Below are 19,675 nucleotides of genomic sequence, written 5' to 3' on the forward strand. Positions count from 1 at the left end.
ATTATTATTATTAGGTGGTCAATCTGTAAAATTTCCTCCCTGGACCTTTCTTTTTATTCCAAGGGTAGTTTTCAACTGATAACATTCATTAATACCAATAACCAGTTAGCTGCACTGAGCAGTAAATCTAGTAAATAATGCAGTATTTAAGCCAGACTTGGACTAGGAAGGGAGGGAGTGGCAGGGGGGGGGGGAGCCTAGCCTAGGCGTGGTTAGGTTGAACCTCTGTAATAAAATCGAATCTAGGCTATGCCTAGGTTAGAGACCTATGTCTACATAGATAGGGCTCTATAGGCCTAGTACTAGTAGGCCTTAAGCCTAATAATAATATAGGAGGCTAGTAGTAGAAATAGTGAATTCAAATAGGCCTGCACTGAGGTAATAGAACACTAGGGAGGTACTATTAGGGGGACCCACTATGACACTCAAAGTAGGGAGCCTCTTGGCAATTCTAAATACCGAGGCCCTTCACCCCTAAGCGAGAGGCCCGGCTTTTTCCCACACATGATCTAGCCGAAAGTTGTTCATCTAGGCCTAGGCCTAAACTAGGTTATGCCGAGGGCCTTGGTCTAGGCCTAGGTTGACTGAACATTAATGTTTTTTAAAGCATTAGAGTTAATATAAGTCTAAACTTTTAGAGAAAGACATGATATACATACCTGTATACGTACTATTTTGAATCCAAAAAATCCTGTAAATGCGTGTGTTTACAGTCATAATTCGGATGAATTCCAAAATGGCGTATTTAGAAATTGGTTTAAAAATCTACGCTAGTTCCCGGCGTTTAAGGCTGTTCCAGTATAGTAATTAAACTGTTGTAATCGGGTTGTATATACAATATACAGGACGGCATAAGCCAGATTAGGATTATATAACACTCGCATATTGCATTTTTACAAGGACAGTCACCAGTCCTACATATATGAATATGATGACAGTAGAATAATGGGGTGTCTAGAAGGCTCACATTGTAGATATTGTAAAATGTGCCTCAGATGCTTGGCTTTCTCTTCCACTCTGAAAATATTTTGATCTAGAAGCACATGTTACTGCTTTATAAGGCTGCTTTCAATCTGGGGTATCGTACTACTCCTTCATCTGATATTCTCCTCGACAAGGTACAGCCCAAAACAATCAGACTTATTGAAGTTGAATCTCTCACACTTTTCTACAACTTGACACTACCCATCGTAGATCTGTCTTTTCATTTTTTATCGTCATGTTAATTCTCTGAAAAATGCTTTGATAAGCTAAAATATAATGCCTCTGCTGTTTTGTCCCGCTGGTGGATTCGTTCAACTCGCACCAACCATCAGTACACTGTATCTCTTGAATTCTCTTCCATCTTCTTATTTCTCTTTTCACAATCCCAAAATTTTTTAATCTGTAATTAACAAAATTCCTCTCACTTCTCTTGCCTAATTGCTTCTTCAGTTCCCTTCGACTGCATCTTCTAATAAAAAAAATAAAAGGTTTCGAAAGGTGGCGTAGCATGCGAACATTGGTTTAAATACGAACAGTTCAGACTGTCGTTGAAACAATGTAATGGCAATCGATACTACATGCATCCTACTTAATAATCTTGCCGGTGGATCGAATAAGTTTGTTTTTAGCTCACCGCATGTCACAATCATTTCAAAATGACTAATCATCTCTGTTATTGTATAAATCCTAACAAAAATTCTCATTTCGCCTACAAAGGCTGTCAACAATTTGTGTGATTTTTGAGGTTCTTACTTTCTTCAGCCGTATAGACCGTAGTTGAAGACCGGTGGCTTTCGTAATCTTGGTTTCTTGACGTTATTTCCACGTTGTAAGCAGTAAAAGTTTTCAGATTCCTGATGACGTACTCTCTGGCAGAGGCGCTGACGACAATCTGCGTTTCATTTGCTTCGAAACCAACTTCAGAGTAATAAATTTTGAAGACCGTGATCGGGCAAGTCATAGCGACCTGAGGAGCCTACCATTGAAAAATATCAATTTTTAGAGCTATTTATCGTGATACAACAATATACGAGGATAAGAATGATTTTTATTTTTTTTATTTATTTATTCCGGTATATGATTTGCAATCAGCAGCGAATGGCTGAATTTGATTGCATTACATTATAAAAGACATATATACACAGGCAATATAAAACATATAAATACATTGAATAAAAGGATTGAAATTAAAAATGATTACTAAATATATCAACATTACAAAATTTAAAAGTTCTATGTACAAATTCATCAAAATTACCACATGAATAATATAAATAATTATCAAAAAATATATCCTTAATTATACATTATTAATTTAAAAAATAAATATACAATTTTCAAGATTACCATGTGAAAGACAGATTCTTAACTAATGTTAATGATGGTGATGTGATGATAACGAGAATGGTAGTGAATTTAACGATGACGTAAGATGATCAGTATATTGATGGTGAGGAAAACGATGAAAAGATAAAGGATGATGGTGCTAGTGGTGAGGAGGAAAGGATGGGGATAAAAACAGAATTGTTTTCATTCATAAACGTAGTAACATACCGACAAATTAACCGTAAGTTGCCTCGATGAGTCCCCATAAATTGTGAGTGTACTGAACGGTATTACAGGAGCTGTGAAACAATCAAAAGCAATTCAGTTTTGAATTTGCACTTAACAGTATATGTACAACATTAATTATGAGTAATTTGTAAGCAGGCAATTATGATTACTTACGTGAACAACTAGTGGTAGACGTCGAAACAAAGCTCATTTTTCCGCGACCTCCGATGCCGGGTCTGACGGCTGCAAGAGCAAATTCGTATTCAGTAATTTCTTCTAATTGCTTCACTTCCGCTGTTGTCATTCCAGATGTACTCTGCCGTAATTTGGAAAAAGGCATTAACTCCACTTTTTGAGATTTTTGGATTTTTGTTTCTATGGCATCCTATAGATGTATTCTATCATGTGAATTGATCATATACCACAAAAAATGTCCAGAAATATGCAATAAATATTATATTTACGCATTAACTCCAATCCATGAATGCAGAATAATTTGGAAGAAGGCATTATCTCCACCAAACAATGAACAGATCATAATGAACCAATCACAGAAGACAATAACGCATAGTTAATTAGTCATGATAGCTTGTAAATGCACATAATGCCTAGCTTTACTTAGGTTTTTAAAAAATGGCATATTAAAAAATCTTCTACCACATGGACTAAATTTTGTGAAATATATAATTGACACTGGCATACATTATTTGTTTGTCAGAAATACTGTAATTTGGCTACGTAAGATACACATTTCACTGGAAAAACTGGAGTTAATGCCTAACTTCAGATTTTTCATGCACCATTGACGCCTGTTAAAATTTGGAATAGTGCATTATCTCCATTTAAATAGGGTTAAAGAACAAAAATCACCATGAAAATTATTTAATATGTTTTTTAATTATATGTTTAGTATATTTGCCAAAAAAAATTACTAGGATTCATTTCCAGTACAAAAGGCTAACGACAAACCCGTTTTGCTCAATAACTCAAAACTAGGATTTTGGAGTTAATGCCTTTTTCCAAATCACGGCAGTACTGGGGAGAGAGTTCCATTCTTGATCGCGTGACCGTTTATAGAAGACGACGTAATCAATAACAGGACCTTCACCCGTGTCTCCTTTATTAATGCTCCACGGCCGCCATTCAAACGTCACCGAAGAGTGTGTTGAATTCAAGACAGATGGTTTGCCATTATAGACAGGTAGATCTATAAATGTAAATATTTTAATGGGAATTCACAGTGTGTAATAAGCCCCACCAGTTTCACTCAAATCATTATAGTAAATTCTACAGATGTTTTTTTAAAACATCCATAGGCCTACCACTAAATAGCACTGTTTAATTGGAATAATACATATTTTGGTCTAGACTTCCTCCTTTTAGTGTAACGTTACCGTTGACACCACGAATCGTCCAGAAATGAAGAATTTGCATCGTCGTATTTCAGAGGTTTTATGTGAATAAAGATTTTAATCTCGACAGATATGTTCTTCAAAATAGTTCTCAGCAGTTTCTTACCGTAAACGTCGAGATTTATAGCGCGAATAGCCCAGTACAAACCATGTTGAATCTGACAAAGGTATTCCCTTGAAACATCTGCTTCGGCACTAAATCTGGCCAATGAGAAGCCCTCAAGATTTTCCACTCTTACTGGTTTGATTGTGGGTGAATGATTGCTTTTGATTTGTAAACGGATTTCGACTCCACTTAAATTACCAGATACTGCACAGGTAATGTTTGTATGTTCACCTGGGTTGCATTTGTCATATGCTGTAGCCACAATTCCTGATGAAAACATGAAGTTAGAAACGTACATCACTGTAGATGTATCTCAGTTGTCAATATGCATACAATAAATACATCTAATATTCAGTGGCGTATTTAGAAGTTTTGAAATGAAGGTGCTGATGTGGGGGAGGCGGTGGGAGGGCGTGAAGGTGAAATGGAGGAGCTCGATGATTAGTTAAGGGGCGCTAACTGGCAAAATAAAGGTGATTTTAGTTGGCTTTTAAACTATTTGCAAGTGATTTTATTGGGGGCGGCGACTAGGGGAACGAGTAATTTTTGAAGGGGCGTGTTACATTTCTTCACAGATAGGGGTTCGTCGTAAAGCCCTTGAACCCCGCCCCCCCCCGGATCCGCCACTCTAAACATTACCTGCACACAAACAACCTAAACGCTTCAGACGCAGACATGAACACTTGTATGAATAATGTCTGTATATGCTAAAAACCTGTGTACTCAAAAAACAACACAAGAACAACAATAATGGTATCTAAATTTAAGGTGTCATTGACGCTGCCACCACCGTTGTTTACAACTGCTTTTGTTGATGTCGTTATTATTATTATTATTATTATTATTATTATTATTATTATTATTATTATTATTATTATTATTATTATTATTATTAGATAATAATATCTTTATTATACTTCGTGTTTGCCTAAGGCAACCCAAAATCTCAACAATCTAGAATGAAATAATTTGAGAAGTTGATCATGACAGAAATTGTAATAATGTGGATTTAAGTTATGTGGTTACCATTTTCTAAAACAAAACAAAAGCAAATAATAGTGAGAAATGTTTCTCGTGAATCAATAATATAATTACCTACAGTACACGATGGCTTCAACCAGTAATCAAAACAGCTACCAGAACAGCCTCTTTCGTGATGGCAAGAACTCGATGCACAGTTACATGTCTTACTACAGCCATCTCCGAATGAATTGTCTAGGCAAGCTAATAGAATACATAGAGAACTAGATCATTCATGATATGCCTAGTCATTGAAAATATTAATTATTTCATGACATGTGAATTGTAAAGTGTTCTACAATGGTAATATTGACCATTTGGTCATCTGGACCCTAACTGGATATAAATAATACTTTTAAGTATTAAAATAACTTAAAGCCAGGCTTCAGAGAAAAACAAAAAAATGATATATTGTACAACTGATTTTTCAAAGGCAAAGAATTGAAGAAAAAGTCGGGAACGGTTAATAAGATATATATTTTTTATGTTTAAAAACTGGGGAAAAGATGGAAAAATGTAGTTACTCATCCTCCCCGCTAATTTTTAAATATGAAAAAATCTGTATCTCATTTACCGTTCCCGAGTTTTTGGTCAAGCATCCTTAGAAAAAAACCCAGATGTTTTCCCCGTAGCTTGGCTTTTAGGCCCATATCAACGGTTGTATTGAGGTGCAGTCACAAAAAACAGATAATGTTATGACCTCAAAGACAGTGGCATGAGCCACTGACCTTTTCCATCAATGCGTAGGCCTATGTCTATTCTTTAGTAAAAAAAAAAACCAAAACAACCGATTGGAAAGTCAATTTTTGAAGACACAAGTGGACGGTCCGATCATTGATAGGTCTGCATTATTTGAATGACATTCTGTATAAATTTGTAATATTCAATAAGTATTATCGAGTAAATCTGTTCATTTTTGTCCCGTTTGAAGTACATATCACAAGCTCAAACTGGATGTTCCATTTTAGCAAACATAGAAGGATGAATGCAGACTTATGGTGGTGTAAGATTGATTCATCCGCACCGATACTTACGTTCACAGATGTTGGCAGTTGAAAGCGTGTATCCAACTGCACATTGACCATTTGCACAAAACCCAGTATTCTTGTGACAGCCTGTGTCATCCTTACAATGACATTTATAAATGCAATTATCTCCATAGTAACCATCAGGACACACATCAGGAACTAGTAAAAACAAAGATTTGAAGTAGAATAGGTACATATGCTGTAAATACACTGTAATAATTATGAAAGTCCGTAAACTACATTTGTGACGAATTCATTCATAAAGGTATTTTATTCAAAATTGCATTTTGAATAAAATACCATTATGGAAGAATTTGCAGTAAAAAAAATACTGAATTTTTATTGTCCTGAATTGTGAGTCCAGATGGCTTCAACGGGGGTCAAAGGATCGATTTATATTGCAGGTACCAGCAGAAGGCAGGCCCCACCTCTCGGACATTTCTCCGCTGTCACGTGACTAAGGTTTTACTAAACCAGTTTCTTCATTCTTGAAAAAAAGTTTGTCGGATGACAGTCGAAAATTCGAAGAAGCAATTTTCATTTTTTATGTTGTGAGACTAGTTCTTTAAAAACTTCATTTCAACACTGAATTGTTACAGTTTTAAAAATAAAATAAAAATTTTAATCATGATAATTAATTATATCTGTTAGTATTACAACGAACAATATTGTACAGACTATACGAATGATTTGAGAAGCGTTTGGCGCACTTGATGTTCATGCCTGTACTAAATACCTAAAAACATTTATTGCTGTAGGTGCATCATGATACACTTGAGAATTTCTGTCGTCAAAGAAGTTTCGTCAAATTACAAAAGTAAAGTATCTAATAGGCCTATATTGTCCAATCGTCTTCATAAATGGCTTCAGTCGTAACGATCCTTTCTATGGTCTGCTTTGAGTAGATGTTTTTAGTAATTACTAGTACTCTTTTTTTTTCGTTCCATGTTAATTTGGGTTATTACGAAGACAGGAGAACAAACACTCATTTACAACTTTACTTATCTCGACAAAGTCATCATTAAAACATTCATATTAAATGATACATCGATCATCTTACTCTGACAGGATTCCCCATTCCATGATGTCATACACTTTGAGCATGCGCCAGTGAACCGATTACATGATTTCGATTTACAGCGGCAGACTTGCTTGCAGCCTGCACCGTATTTTCCATCAGGACATCCTAGCAATTATGTAAAAGAAATAATAACTAAATAATTGTAATAATAATAATAGGAATATAAACAGAAACAGAAACAAAACATGAACCTTAACTGTAACAATAACTATGACCGAACAATAACACACGGTATTATTGAACTATTTTTGAGTAGTAACAATATTATTATTAATAATATATTATATTATCATCACAAAAATGTTTTTTATACTATTATATTTTTATACTATAATAATACAATTATAGGATTTTAATTTAATAAATCTTAAGAAATTATATATTGTATGGTATATCCAAAGTCAAATGAACCAAGAAGAAGAAAATAGAGCTGATCATTGTAAAAGCATCAAGTAAAATTGAAAAACAAATACCGGAAATGCATTGCAATCCTGTAAAACCGGCAGCACACCGACATCCAGCTGGTTCCGGGAGACAAAATATATCTCCGATACAAGCATCTTTGGGATCGGTCTCACTCCATGCACATCTTCGTTCACAACCCCATCCGAATCTGTTACCCCCACACGCTGTGGTACGTAAGAATTGTGATATGAAGACACTAGATATCATGCCAATACAGTAGTATTTAAACTCTAGGCTTACATACCATATGTGACTATATATATATGCCTAATTCTTTACTGCCTGCAAATTTGACTGTCACAGAACACAGTGAGTTCCCATTACCGTTACGCAGTATTTTAATTTATGTGTTTTGAAACACACGTGCACACATTTACTTCATATATGTGGATTTGCATGTGTGTTCAAGTAAAATAAAATGTAAAGACGATGTACAGTTATCGAAGGTATATATCTGTCTCTTATACACATCTAGATGTGTATAAGAGACAGCTGATATATTGAAACCTAAAAGAAGAGGAATGTAACAAAGAAAAAAAACTCAGCCTCCCCTGGGACTCGAATTTGTACCTGTGAGGCAATTGCTTCCCATGAAACCAGCGGGACAAATACAACTTCCTGTTTCCACTTCACACACACCACCATTGTAGCAATTATCGCATATTCCCAAACAAGTCGGTGGTCCCCATTTGTTAGACGGACAGCCTGAAAACAAAACAAATATTGGCAATTAATGTACATTATTATTATTATTATTATTATTATTATTATTATTATTATTATTATTATTATTATTAATTATAATGAATAATAATTAGGCCTATTATTACTTTATTTTTACTATTATTGATGTAGTTTTCGGGGTTTATCTCGAGACAAGTTTTGTTTAAATCTTCTATAAATAATCCGAATCAAATCCATTTGTCTATTTCCGTACTTTGCTGTGTTATTATTGATTGTGATTAAATAAATGTTGTTAGAATATTAAACGCTACATATACCCATTGTTAATTAATGTTGATGAGAATACCTCCCTGGTCGAAGAACTTTAAAATAATAAAGTATTCCATTTACCTCTAACAATTACTTTGATGAAAGAGTGGAGCCTCAGTAATCTTTGTCCACTTGGACACGCTTCGTATATTCCTGCGTTATCTACAGTTACCTGGTTAAACCTCAAGATGTTACTGTTTGATGGTAGTCTCAAAATATTGCCATTTTTTCTCCATACAATATTCTTAGTTGTGTCTAGCCCAGCAAAGCCAATTGCCAACCGTTCTCCGACGCTTACAGTGACACTAACGGTGGCGTTTATTGGTAGTATTGTGGCTAAATACGAAGTTAAAAGAAGTTATTCATCATCAAAGAAACGCATCACATCTGTTTTAAAAAACAATGGAAAATATACCACAGACACTAAGGAAATTCTTAAAGAACAAGTAAACTTCTTTGTAAAAACACTTGAAGAATGTAAAAACGCAGTTTTTAAAATGTGTTTCAATAAAAGTCCAGGTACAGATGGACTAACAGTAGAATTTTACCGTAAATTTTGGGATGCAATTAGTTGTACAGTGTGTGAAGCCCTTAAGTTTAGTTATGAAAATGGTAAATTATCAACAACACAACGAAGAGGTATTATACCTTTATTGTATAAAAAAGGCGAGCGAGAAAATTTAGCCAATTGGAGACCAATAACACTTTTAAATGTTGATTACAAAATAGCCGCTCACGTACTTGCAAAGAGAGTGCAATCTGTAATAAGTACAGTAATTAACCATTACCAAAAGGGATATATCCATGGTAGATTTGCGGGTGAAAGCATTAGATTGATCGAGGACTTAATTGAATATACAGATACTAATAATAAAGAGGGAGCTTTAATTTTTATTGACTTCGAAAAGGCCTTCGACTCTGTAGATAGAAACTTCATGCTCAAGTCTCTAAAATATTTTGGCTTTGGAAAACAATTCATACATTGGGTAGAGGTAATGTACACCGATGGGTGGACATCAGAGAGTTTTATTATGAATAGCGGGATACGCCAAGGATGTCCTATGTCCTCCTTATTATTTGTTTTCGTTAATGGCAATTAACATAAGAAACAATCCTCTGTGTAAAGGCATTAAACTGCCGTCTTCAAACGAGGTTCTGAATACTGTTAAAATAGCACAACTTGCTGATGATACTGTGATTTTTGCAAAGGATGAAAATAGCATAGCTAGTTTCATTAAAAAAATTGAATTGTTTTGTAAAGTGTCAGGTTTGAAACTGAATAAAAATAAAACGAAAGGTGTGTGGATTGGGAAATAAGAAAGGTAATGCTTGTGACATCTCGTTCGTTCAAGAACCTGTAAAGTTTTTAGGAATATATAGGATACGATAAACTTACTTGTATTGCAAAAAATTGGGAAAAAAAGTTTCTAATTTAGAGCACGTTTTAAAAACATGGGAAAAAAGAAATTTGTCCTTTTTTGGGAAAATTACAATTATAAAGACACTTGTTTTATCAAAACTTACATATAATGCAAGTATCACAGATATTCCAAAAAATTTATCCCTAAGGTTAATAAAATTTTGTATAACTTCTTATGGAGTGGGAAAAAAGCAAAAATAAAACGAGATATAATTATACAAGATATTATGAAAGGAGGCCTAAAAATGATCGATCTCAACTCTGTAATCGATTCCCTTAAATTAAGTTGGGTAAAACGCTTAATAAGTCCTGACCCAGGTAAATGGAAATATATTCCATGCTTTTACATGTTTCCTGTAACATATACATTATGTATGACAGATATGAACTTTGAAAAGCATAGTTCATTAAAAGAGTTGCCTACATTTTATAGGAATATGCTTTATGTATGTGTCAAATACAATAATATACATGCTTCGCACCCACAATGTATCTGTGAAGTAAAAAAGCAAAGGCTTTGGGAAAATAAATTTATTCAGTTAAACGTTTAAACATCTTTTTTGTAAAACATGGGTAGAATCAAATTTTAAAACCATAAATGATAGAATTGTAAATAACCGTCTAATAAAGATTGATAATTCCAAAATTGTCAAAAACAACAACTTATACACTAATAGAATATGTGGCATTAATTAATGCAATTCCGAAAATATGGAAAAAATTATTGTAAACCAAGTTGCTTGTGTAATACATGGTGAAAAAAAATGTCAATCCAACGACACTATTATTTAAAAAAAACAAAAAGTTAAAGATTCTTACTTATCATTCATTAATGACAAATATAGTGTACCAAAAGCTCAAAGTAAATGGAAAACTACTTAACAAATCAACACAATCAACTGGCCACTGTGTTGGAAAAACAAAGTGAATTCAATGATGCATATGAAGAAAATCTCTCATTTCAACTATAAATTAATACACAGAATCTTACCTACACGATCTAGACTTAAACTGTGGAATATATCGAACAACAATCTTTGTGAGTTTTGTAATATACAGGAAGATGAAGAGCATATGTTAGTCAAATGTAAGGATATAGAATTTTGTGGGGCAAAACTTTATCGTATGTTAAAAATATGCAATTTTGATATAAATGAAAAAATAGAATGGATGCTATGCTGAACGAACAAATGAAATTCTATCTATTTTTACATTCTGTATCTATAAAAGTAAAGTTAAGTACAGACTCGGACTTGGGAAACAATGTCCTTGGGTTATGTTTTTATTGGAATTAAAGAGTTTATTAAGCTGTGATTTATTAATTAGCAATGAAAAAGCAAAAAAGAAATGGTCAATGATTGACCTTAACAAAATAAAAAAATATTATATTCGTTAAACTTGGTGAAAAAAATTTCACCATATTATAGTCTGAAGGGAAACTATTTCGAAAAAATAATGTAGCCTATAAATATTGTATATAGTGTTTATAAATACAAGCGAACAAACTTTAAAAAACAGGCTTAAACAAATGCTTGACTTTTTATTATATCCTTTATTAAAATGACAGAAAACAAATAGAAAAAATGGCATGGTAATTGTCCGATGTGCATAAATTTCAGTGAAAGTAAGAAAAAAAAATTGTTAAAGATATTTTAAGAAGCTATATTGAACAACTCTTTACAAATTATACTGTGTATGCTGAACTTATGAATAAAAGTGGGACGACCCCACAAAAGAGAAAAAGTTATTCATCATCTTTTAACAGCGAGTGACCGGTTAGTTATAACATCACCTCTGTGATGATGGGATGTTAACTTTTGTCCATTCTATAATTTTTTTTTTTTTTTTGACAAAACCTGTGATTTTCCGGCCTGAATGAATAATCATACAAGTGATATGACATCATAATGCAAATATATGGAAAAACACTTATTCTGAATGCGTGAAATTACGACAAAATCCTATCCATACTAATCTATCTGGAACATAATTTTTATCAGCTCCCAATTGTTGATTCCCATCCTAATCATATGTCATCAAGCTAACGTCCCTTCGGTGACCTTTGGTCCTAATTCCATGTGTCATTTCCCAAAAGTATAATTTTAGGTAGACATTTGATTGATTTATTTTCTATACGAAAATTTTTCAGTAATGCTTTCCTCGGTTATAATTTCGTAACGCATTATGACCTTGGATTGTATAGTCCTTTCAGAGATTTACCTGTCATGGCACATACACGACAGGTACACCATAAATTATATACAATTGGATTTTATATCAATGAGTATGTTTTTATGGTTATAACTTTGTTTACCTAATTATTATTATTATTATTGTTATGATTATTATTATCATTATTATTATTATTAATAATAATAATAATATTATTATTATTATTATTATTATTATTATTATTATTATTATTATGTAATGTGTGTGTAATTGACTATCGAAACAAGAAACAATCCCTCTTACCATGTTCATCTATCACTGCTGTGGTTATCTTCGATGTTCTGTTCCCTATGGTTGCGTTAACGTAATACACGCCAAACGGCTGGTTATCACTCAGAGGTAAATCTACGACTCGAACCAGTCCGTTGTAATCAGGATAGGCGTGCGCCCTATCATAGGCTACCAAAGTGTCTGATGAATCTATCTTGAATTCTCTTCCAAACGTATAAAGAGCCGTCGTATCAGGGTTGCTCGGGTAGACTTGGTAGCGCCATCTTATTGCAGCAGTGTGGTAAACATGTGCAGAATTCAACACAGTTATTTTAACCGGTTCTAGATATTATAACAATTCAAATACACCACCAGATATTATATATCTATATATTATAAAATCAAGATATAAAGTTGCACTGTCTTCTATTAACATACGTTTATGAATTAATTATTAAGTATTTCAGTCAAACCAATATATTTTCAAACAGGACTTTGCATTATTGAAGGAAAACACTAAAAAAAAGATAATTATTTTCTCATTTCTGAGGCTTTTTTGACTCGTATACGTATGTCTATCTGTAGTAAAACATCACAGTCCACCACAGTTAAGAGGGTTTGAAAATATTTTAGGAAAGCATAATCCCATGTTACGTCTCTGGTCAGTGGCGGCGCCAGCGTCTGAAATCTGGTAGGTAAGTGAGGGCAAGATAAAATTTTAGAGGGGAAATATATTTCCAAAAGCAGACCAGAGATACAATTATAATTTATCACTACACATTAAAGGTACCGCTTCTTTATTTTATGCTCAGCGTATTTATTACAAATATAAAGGTTTAACAAATGCATTGTTTTTAAGTGGTCAGTGGCCACTTAAAAACAATATATGCATCGGTCTATTGAAATAATGCTGGTGTCAAATTGCTCAGAACACATATATTTATATTCGCTCTGATACCTTTTGCATGAAATCCAATACTTATTGTGATTTCCGAATCACCTAAAAAACATGTTTTTAGGCTAAAAAATTGAAATGGTCATATCTCTGCAACGCTTAGGTCTATAGAAATTATTTTGGTGTCAAATTGTTTAGAAGACATACATTTATTTTGCTCTAATATAACTGTTTCCGGGAAAACTAATGTTTGCTGAGAATTTCTTTAAAATTGTGTTTTTGCGTAAATATATGAAAATGCCATCTTTTTGTTATTAGGCCTTGACATTCGTTTATTGGGCAAAAATATGAAATGGTCATATATAAGGCTATATAAATTATTTTGGTGTCAAATTGTTCAGAAAACTTATATTTTTGTATTTGCTCTAATGCAATTTTTTTGCATAAAAATAAAAAATTCTTTAAAATCATGTTTTGGGCAAATGTATGAAAAGCCACATTTCTGCAAAGTACAGTTTGTTAGATCAGATAGTTAGGTCTTGCCATTGTATAATGAAATATTTCTTTAAGTTATGTTAATTTTATTCTTTTAAATAATTAGTTGATTCTTTTAATGTGCGGCAGTTTATTCTACACATTTGCATACTACTGAAGTCTTGCTTATATTACAATGTTAAGTGAATCTGCATATTGTGTTATGCCCATGTCGATCCAATACTCATACCGTCGTTTTTTAAATAATTTCCATGACAAATATTCAATTATTTCTTCTCATTGTGTTGTGTGATAATCATATTTTTTGTTCGTATTATTTATTATTCCCTCAATGCAACAACATATAAATTAAATAAAAATGAATAACACAATTCTCCCTTTTAGAAACAAACAACAATGATTTAAAAATATAGAAGTTAATTATTCGGGTTACACGATAAATAAAAATATGTGAGGGGTGATTTTTAACATAATAAGCTGCTAGGCGGTCATACTACTACTACTTTATTTTTGTTGGAATCATTATCACCATTTCTCATTACCAAATTCATTATAGGGGCCTTTGCGATAATTAGTGAAAATGAAAAATAAATGTTCAGGCCGATAGCCTAATTTTACAGTAGTTTTCTTTAGCTATGATGTTTTGCAAACAACGTATGTTTTTTTTTTTTTGCAGGTAGAAGAACCTTTAAAGGTTTGGGGAATAGATCTCTTTGGCACTATGCCCACAACTGACCAAAGGTAATAAATATTTTGTAACCTGCACCGACCTATTTTCGAAGTGGACAGAGGCAGAAGCAATAACTAACGAATCAGCTGAATCTGTCTTCATGGCCATTGGAAAATTATTATTATTTATTAATGTTTCTTTCATATTTATTTTTAGCAGTTGTTTAGGGATGGTAATTTTTAAAAATCACTTTAGTAAGATTTATATATGTAATATTATTAGTACTGTGTATATTCGCAAAGAAAGTTAGTATAACAACATAATTCATAATTTGATTAATTTGTGCCTAACTTGATTTGCTTACAATAATGTTATTATTGTACCAATCCTTATGTTTTTGTACTGAATATAAAACATAAGATGGTGGAAATACTAACTAAAAGATATTTTCCATAGACCTTGAATGACCTGTTATTCAAGAAATGGAACATAAAGCATTCTATTACTGCGGCGTACCCATTCACAAACTAATGGACAGGTCGAATGGACAAATGGTAGCTTGAAGCGAACATTAGTGAAGGTTGTCAATTCATTGCTTTGTATTTTATATATAGGATAGTTTTCATCAACTTCTATTGATTATTATGTAATGCTGCAATACTATGTTTCAACTGCAAAACCACGAGAGGTGGGAACACTTTTTTAGAATCTGTTCGTAGTTTTAAAACATTTGATTAGCCATTTTCCACCTGCAGATATATTAATTTTTTCTAAATTCATTAAAGAAATTTTATTGCAAGTCTAAAATAAAACAAAAGAATAAATTTATGTAAATTAATAATTATGTTTATTAAACATAATATATATATATAAATATATATAAGTATTTACTTATTATATTTATAATATAAATTATGTACTCTTGCATATATATATTTATATATATAATATATATACATAATATATATTATTATTTCTATGATTGTATTATATATATGTAATTATATATATATATGAGTTTTAATTGATCATGTTACTGTATTCTCTAATGGTACACGCTGATGCCACATTATCTTGGTCACGTAACAAAACTATATTGCATAGTAGGGTTAGATAACATGAAATTAAGAAATTCATTGAATAAATGTTATTTTTGTTATTTTTTTTTTGTCTTCTGCTTCTTTTTGCGTACATACATCCCCACTGTGTCCCGATACCAACACAAGCCAAAACAAAGGACAGATCAGATATAACCAGATAGTGATGTGAGAACCGGTGATGGAGTTATATAGTAAATAACAAGAACACAATTCTATGTTTCCTGTTTTCAAATGACAAATGGTAGCTTGAAGCGAACATTAGTGAAGGTTGTCAATTCATTGCTTTGTATTTTATATATAGGATAGTTTTCATCAACTTCTATTGATTATTATGTAATGCTGCAATACTATGTTTCAACTGATCAGATATAACCAGATAGTGATGTGTGAACCGGTGATGGAGTTATATAGTAAATAACAAGAACACAATTCTATGTTTCCTGTTTTCAAATCTATTATTTATTGATGGAGCCGCAATAAATAACCAACCGACTGACAGACTAACAATGGAATGACCGATCAACATCTCTGAGAAACAGCCAGCTAAATGTTAAACGTAACAGGACCAACTAACTGACCAACCGACGCAGCAACTACCGTAGTATACAAAAAATATCATTATAATTTTCACTTGAAAGCCAAAAACATTGGAATAGACAAAACTAAAACTGTCAAGTTGTCATACCTGAAAAACAAATGTTTTGATAGTATATTACTAAAAATGAAACTATTGATAATGCACGCATTACAAAAGTTCACTAACCCATAGGCCACACTTGTGAATAACAAGAACACAATTCTAATAAGATGTTTCCTGTTTTCAAATCTATTATTTATTGATGGAGCCGCAATAAATAACCAACCGACTGACAGACTAACAATAGGATGACCGATCAACATAATAATAATAATAATAATAGGACCGACTAACCTGACCAACCGACGCAACAAAGTATACAGATGCTTTCATAAAAACTATATTCTAATGCTATATCAATGTACACTTTAAGACTTGCTTAAACCGAACCCAGGCAGCATGGGGATGTGTTAAGGCCTGTTTATACCTGAACAATAACAATTAACAATAAAAAGCGCAATTATTCCTATTAAAAAAACATAAATTCAAGACGTTTGCTTACTTGCACGAATCAATAATGATTTATCGTGTATACGATAAATATATTTTCACAAATCTAATCAAGTAACATAATATAATCATAAAAAAAGAAAACGATAAAATCTTCATAGTATAAACGTTTTATGTTTATTTCGTTGTAGTGTAACTAGGCATTTATTTACTATAAAATATAGTAGCACCCCTTTTTATATCCTGATGTTATGGTGAAAAGTTTGACATGTTTTGAATTTTTCACCTTATTTTTCAGCTAATTATATTAAGGCATATTTACAATGTAGTGAGATCCTTCTGATTTTTTTAAAATAATCATTCTTTTAAAAACTTGGCTTTATGGATTATTCAGAAAACTTGACAATTTATCTATGAACTTTGACCCTTAAAATTAAAATATATAATTTATATTAAAACTTATTGACAATGTCATAAAAACAATTTATTATTTTTTTCTTTTTACCTCACATATCCATTATTAACCTACAAATTATTACTATATTTACAGTGTCACATGGACCATCCCTGTGCATTTTGGGCTTGTTCAGATCCTTTTTAAAATCTGACCTTTAACATCTATATTTAAAAATCATAACATTTTAAAAGTGCACAACCATCATTAATGTGAAATTTGGGAATGTACATAAGTTTTCGACTTCTATATTGTACGTTGTTACATTTGTGGTTAAATCATTGTTAAAATAGTGTTTAATGAATTTTGTTACAGAATATAAAAAGAACATCAGAAGTTTAAAAAACAGTCAACAAAATGTATATATAGGGCCACTAATAGCCCTGGATCCCAGTGCTCTGCACTGGCTGCACAGCCCACCCTACGCCACTACTTCATTTTTACTTCTGTAGCAATGTCCAGCAAATGCTAAACTTCGTGCCCTTAAAGTTCTTGATACAGGGTGGAATATCTCCATACACGTCTTTATTTGTAATATGTGGCTTATATTGATATTCAAGCTGTGTCTGAGTAATCTTGTATAACAATCATTAAGTCAGAGGGGTGGGGGTATCAAATTGTTCTTGCAGCAGCAGCATTGATGCTGCAGTGCCAAATTAAGCTAGTGTCGTCCACACTGACAATGGAAATTTGTCCCTCCAGTGAAGAGAACCTTCCAATCCTCTATTCGGGATCAGGGACGTATCCAGGGGACAGTGTTAAAAGTTTAAAGCTTATTCTTGAACCAATACAAATTCTTTTCTAGGATCACTCAAAATGAATACTTCTAAAACATGTAAATATGCATCAGTACACGTTATACATAGGCCTAATAGAACACATAGGCCTAAATCCATAAATCTCAGGCCAGGTCTTTTAAGATAGAAATGCGATACTGTGGTTCAATTTCGTTTTTATCCTTTTGCAAGTCTCTTTAAATTTTTATTTAATAATACTACTACTAATAGTAATTATAATAACAATGATGATGATGATGATGACGATAGTAATAATTGATAATGATATTAATAGCAATAAAAAGTGAAGAAAATTGTGCTAAATGTGAAAAAAAAAAGTTTGTTGTAAGCTATAGTTAGGCTTAAGTTGTCCTGGATATTGTAGATCCTTGATAAAAGATCATGAGAATTTTTTTGGCGTTTCATTTTGTCTATAATGGTGATGTGTTGATGATGAATGTTACTACATAAAAGTGTCATTTCCGGCCATCTCGAGAGGTACTATTTCCTCAAATTTTCTCACCTCAGCCCCAGCAATGGTGGGGCTGAGGTTGTGAAATCATGTTTTTGAAGTAGGCCTACGTAAAGTCCATACTCAAAGACAATGTTTTTAAGCTTTGTTTTCTATATGGTATATCACACACACATTAATAAGATTTCTATGGTTGTCAAAAATCCCTGATAAAAGATCATGAGAATTTTTGTTGGTGCTTCACTTTGACTAATGGTGATGTGATGGTGAATTTTACTAAAAGTGTCATTTCTGGCCATCCTTTCCTCAAATTTTCTCACCTCAGCTCCAACCATGGTGGGCCTGAGGTGGGTGTCGACTCACAAAATGCCCTCTACCTTTCAAAACAGATCTGTGCCCTTCCCTGGGTATGACATTAAACTCCATCGAGTCGGCTCCTGATGTATGTCTTAGTGACTGCTGTTTGCTTTTAGGATGTGATCTGGTTTTTCATGTCAATTTTTCGTGAGTATGACTATTCTGGATAAAGAATGTTTTGAGCAGAGGTGGATATAAGGCCCCTCCCTTCATTTTTTAAGGAAAAAAAAGAAAAATATATTCAAATTGAAGTGCGAGAGTGTAATTTCCGGCCATCTACAGATGCCTTAATCATAAATTTTCTTACCTCAGCCACAACCATGGTGGGGCTGAGGTGGGTGGTTCCTCGGTCTGTGAAAGTCCCTCCCTCGTTCACCTCTCTTTCGAATTCCTGGATCTGCCACTGTTGATTTATTATATAATTATTTTTGCGCTTATTTATAATGCGCCTATTGCAATTTTCACTTCATCCTCTCAAACAGTCCTAAGAACGTTTAGAGTGCGCTACTTCACAGGAGGATTCGCCCCCTTGACCCCACCGGAGTCCTACGTAATTCGCATAACGGCTCCCCACCCCCCCCCCCCTTTCAAAATCCTGGCTACGTCCCTGTTCGGGATACATAACAGGCCTGCATTACGCATCCGTTGAGCACAATAGGTATAACCTCAGGCCATGTTCAGCGAAGGTAACAATAATTTATACCGTACTAAATTGAAGTCTAAGTTTCACGATGACTTCTGTTTGTTGAATTACATAAAAATTTTCAACATTCAATTAATTTTCAAAGCGGTTCTCGGACAATTGGACAATTGATTAGGAAAATAAAAGGTAATATGCACTATTTAAATGGGTTATGAGGGTAG

At 33.0% G+C, this 19,675-nt stretch overlaps 1 protein-coding gene across 1 annotated transcript in view; it reads right to left on the reverse strand.

Moving 5' to 3' along the window:
• Positions 1 to 14,733, reverse strand: part of LOC117114099 (tyrosine-protein kinase receptor Tie-2-like) — a 25,991-nt gene extending 11,258 nt beyond the window's left edge. Inside the window, exons 1-13 of the mRNA XM_033257643.1 lie at positions 14,666 to 14,733; positions 12,539 to 12,789; positions 8,725 to 8,979; positions 8,221 to 8,355; positions 7,659 to 7,814; positions 7,165 to 7,290; positions 6,111 to 6,263; positions 5,152 to 5,280; positions 4,057 to 4,323; positions 3,576 to 3,745; positions 2,713 to 2,854; positions 2,539 to 2,609; positions 1,738 to 1,960 (exon numbers count right to left, since the gene is read on the reverse strand). Coding sequence (XP_033113534.1) covers positions 1,738 to 1,960; positions 2,539 to 2,609; positions 2,713 to 2,854; positions 3,576 to 3,745; positions 4,057 to 4,323; positions 5,152 to 5,280; positions 6,111 to 6,263; positions 7,165 to 7,290; positions 7,659 to 7,814; positions 8,221 to 8,355; positions 8,725 to 8,979; positions 12,539 to 12,789; positions 14,666 to 14,733 — 2,146 coding nt within the window. The remainder of the gene's footprint in view (positions 1 to 1,737; positions 1,961 to 2,538; positions 2,610 to 2,712; positions 2,855 to 3,575; positions 3,746 to 4,056; positions 4,324 to 5,151; positions 5,281 to 6,110; positions 6,264 to 7,164; positions 7,291 to 7,658; positions 7,815 to 8,220; positions 8,356 to 8,724; positions 8,980 to 12,538; positions 12,790 to 14,665) is intronic.
• Between the last annotated feature and the right edge of the window lie 4,942 nt (positions 14,734 to 19,675).

This window comes from Anneissia japonica, unplaced genomic scaffold (assembly GCF_011630105.1).
Source record: "Anneissia japonica isolate Jap-2015-1 unplaced genomic scaffold, ASM1163010v1 scaffold288030_len866700_cov218, whole genome shotgun sequence".
Taxonomy (NCBI): domain Eukaryota; kingdom Metazoa; phylum Echinodermata; class Crinoidea; order Comatulida; family Comatulidae; genus Anneissia; species Anneissia japonica.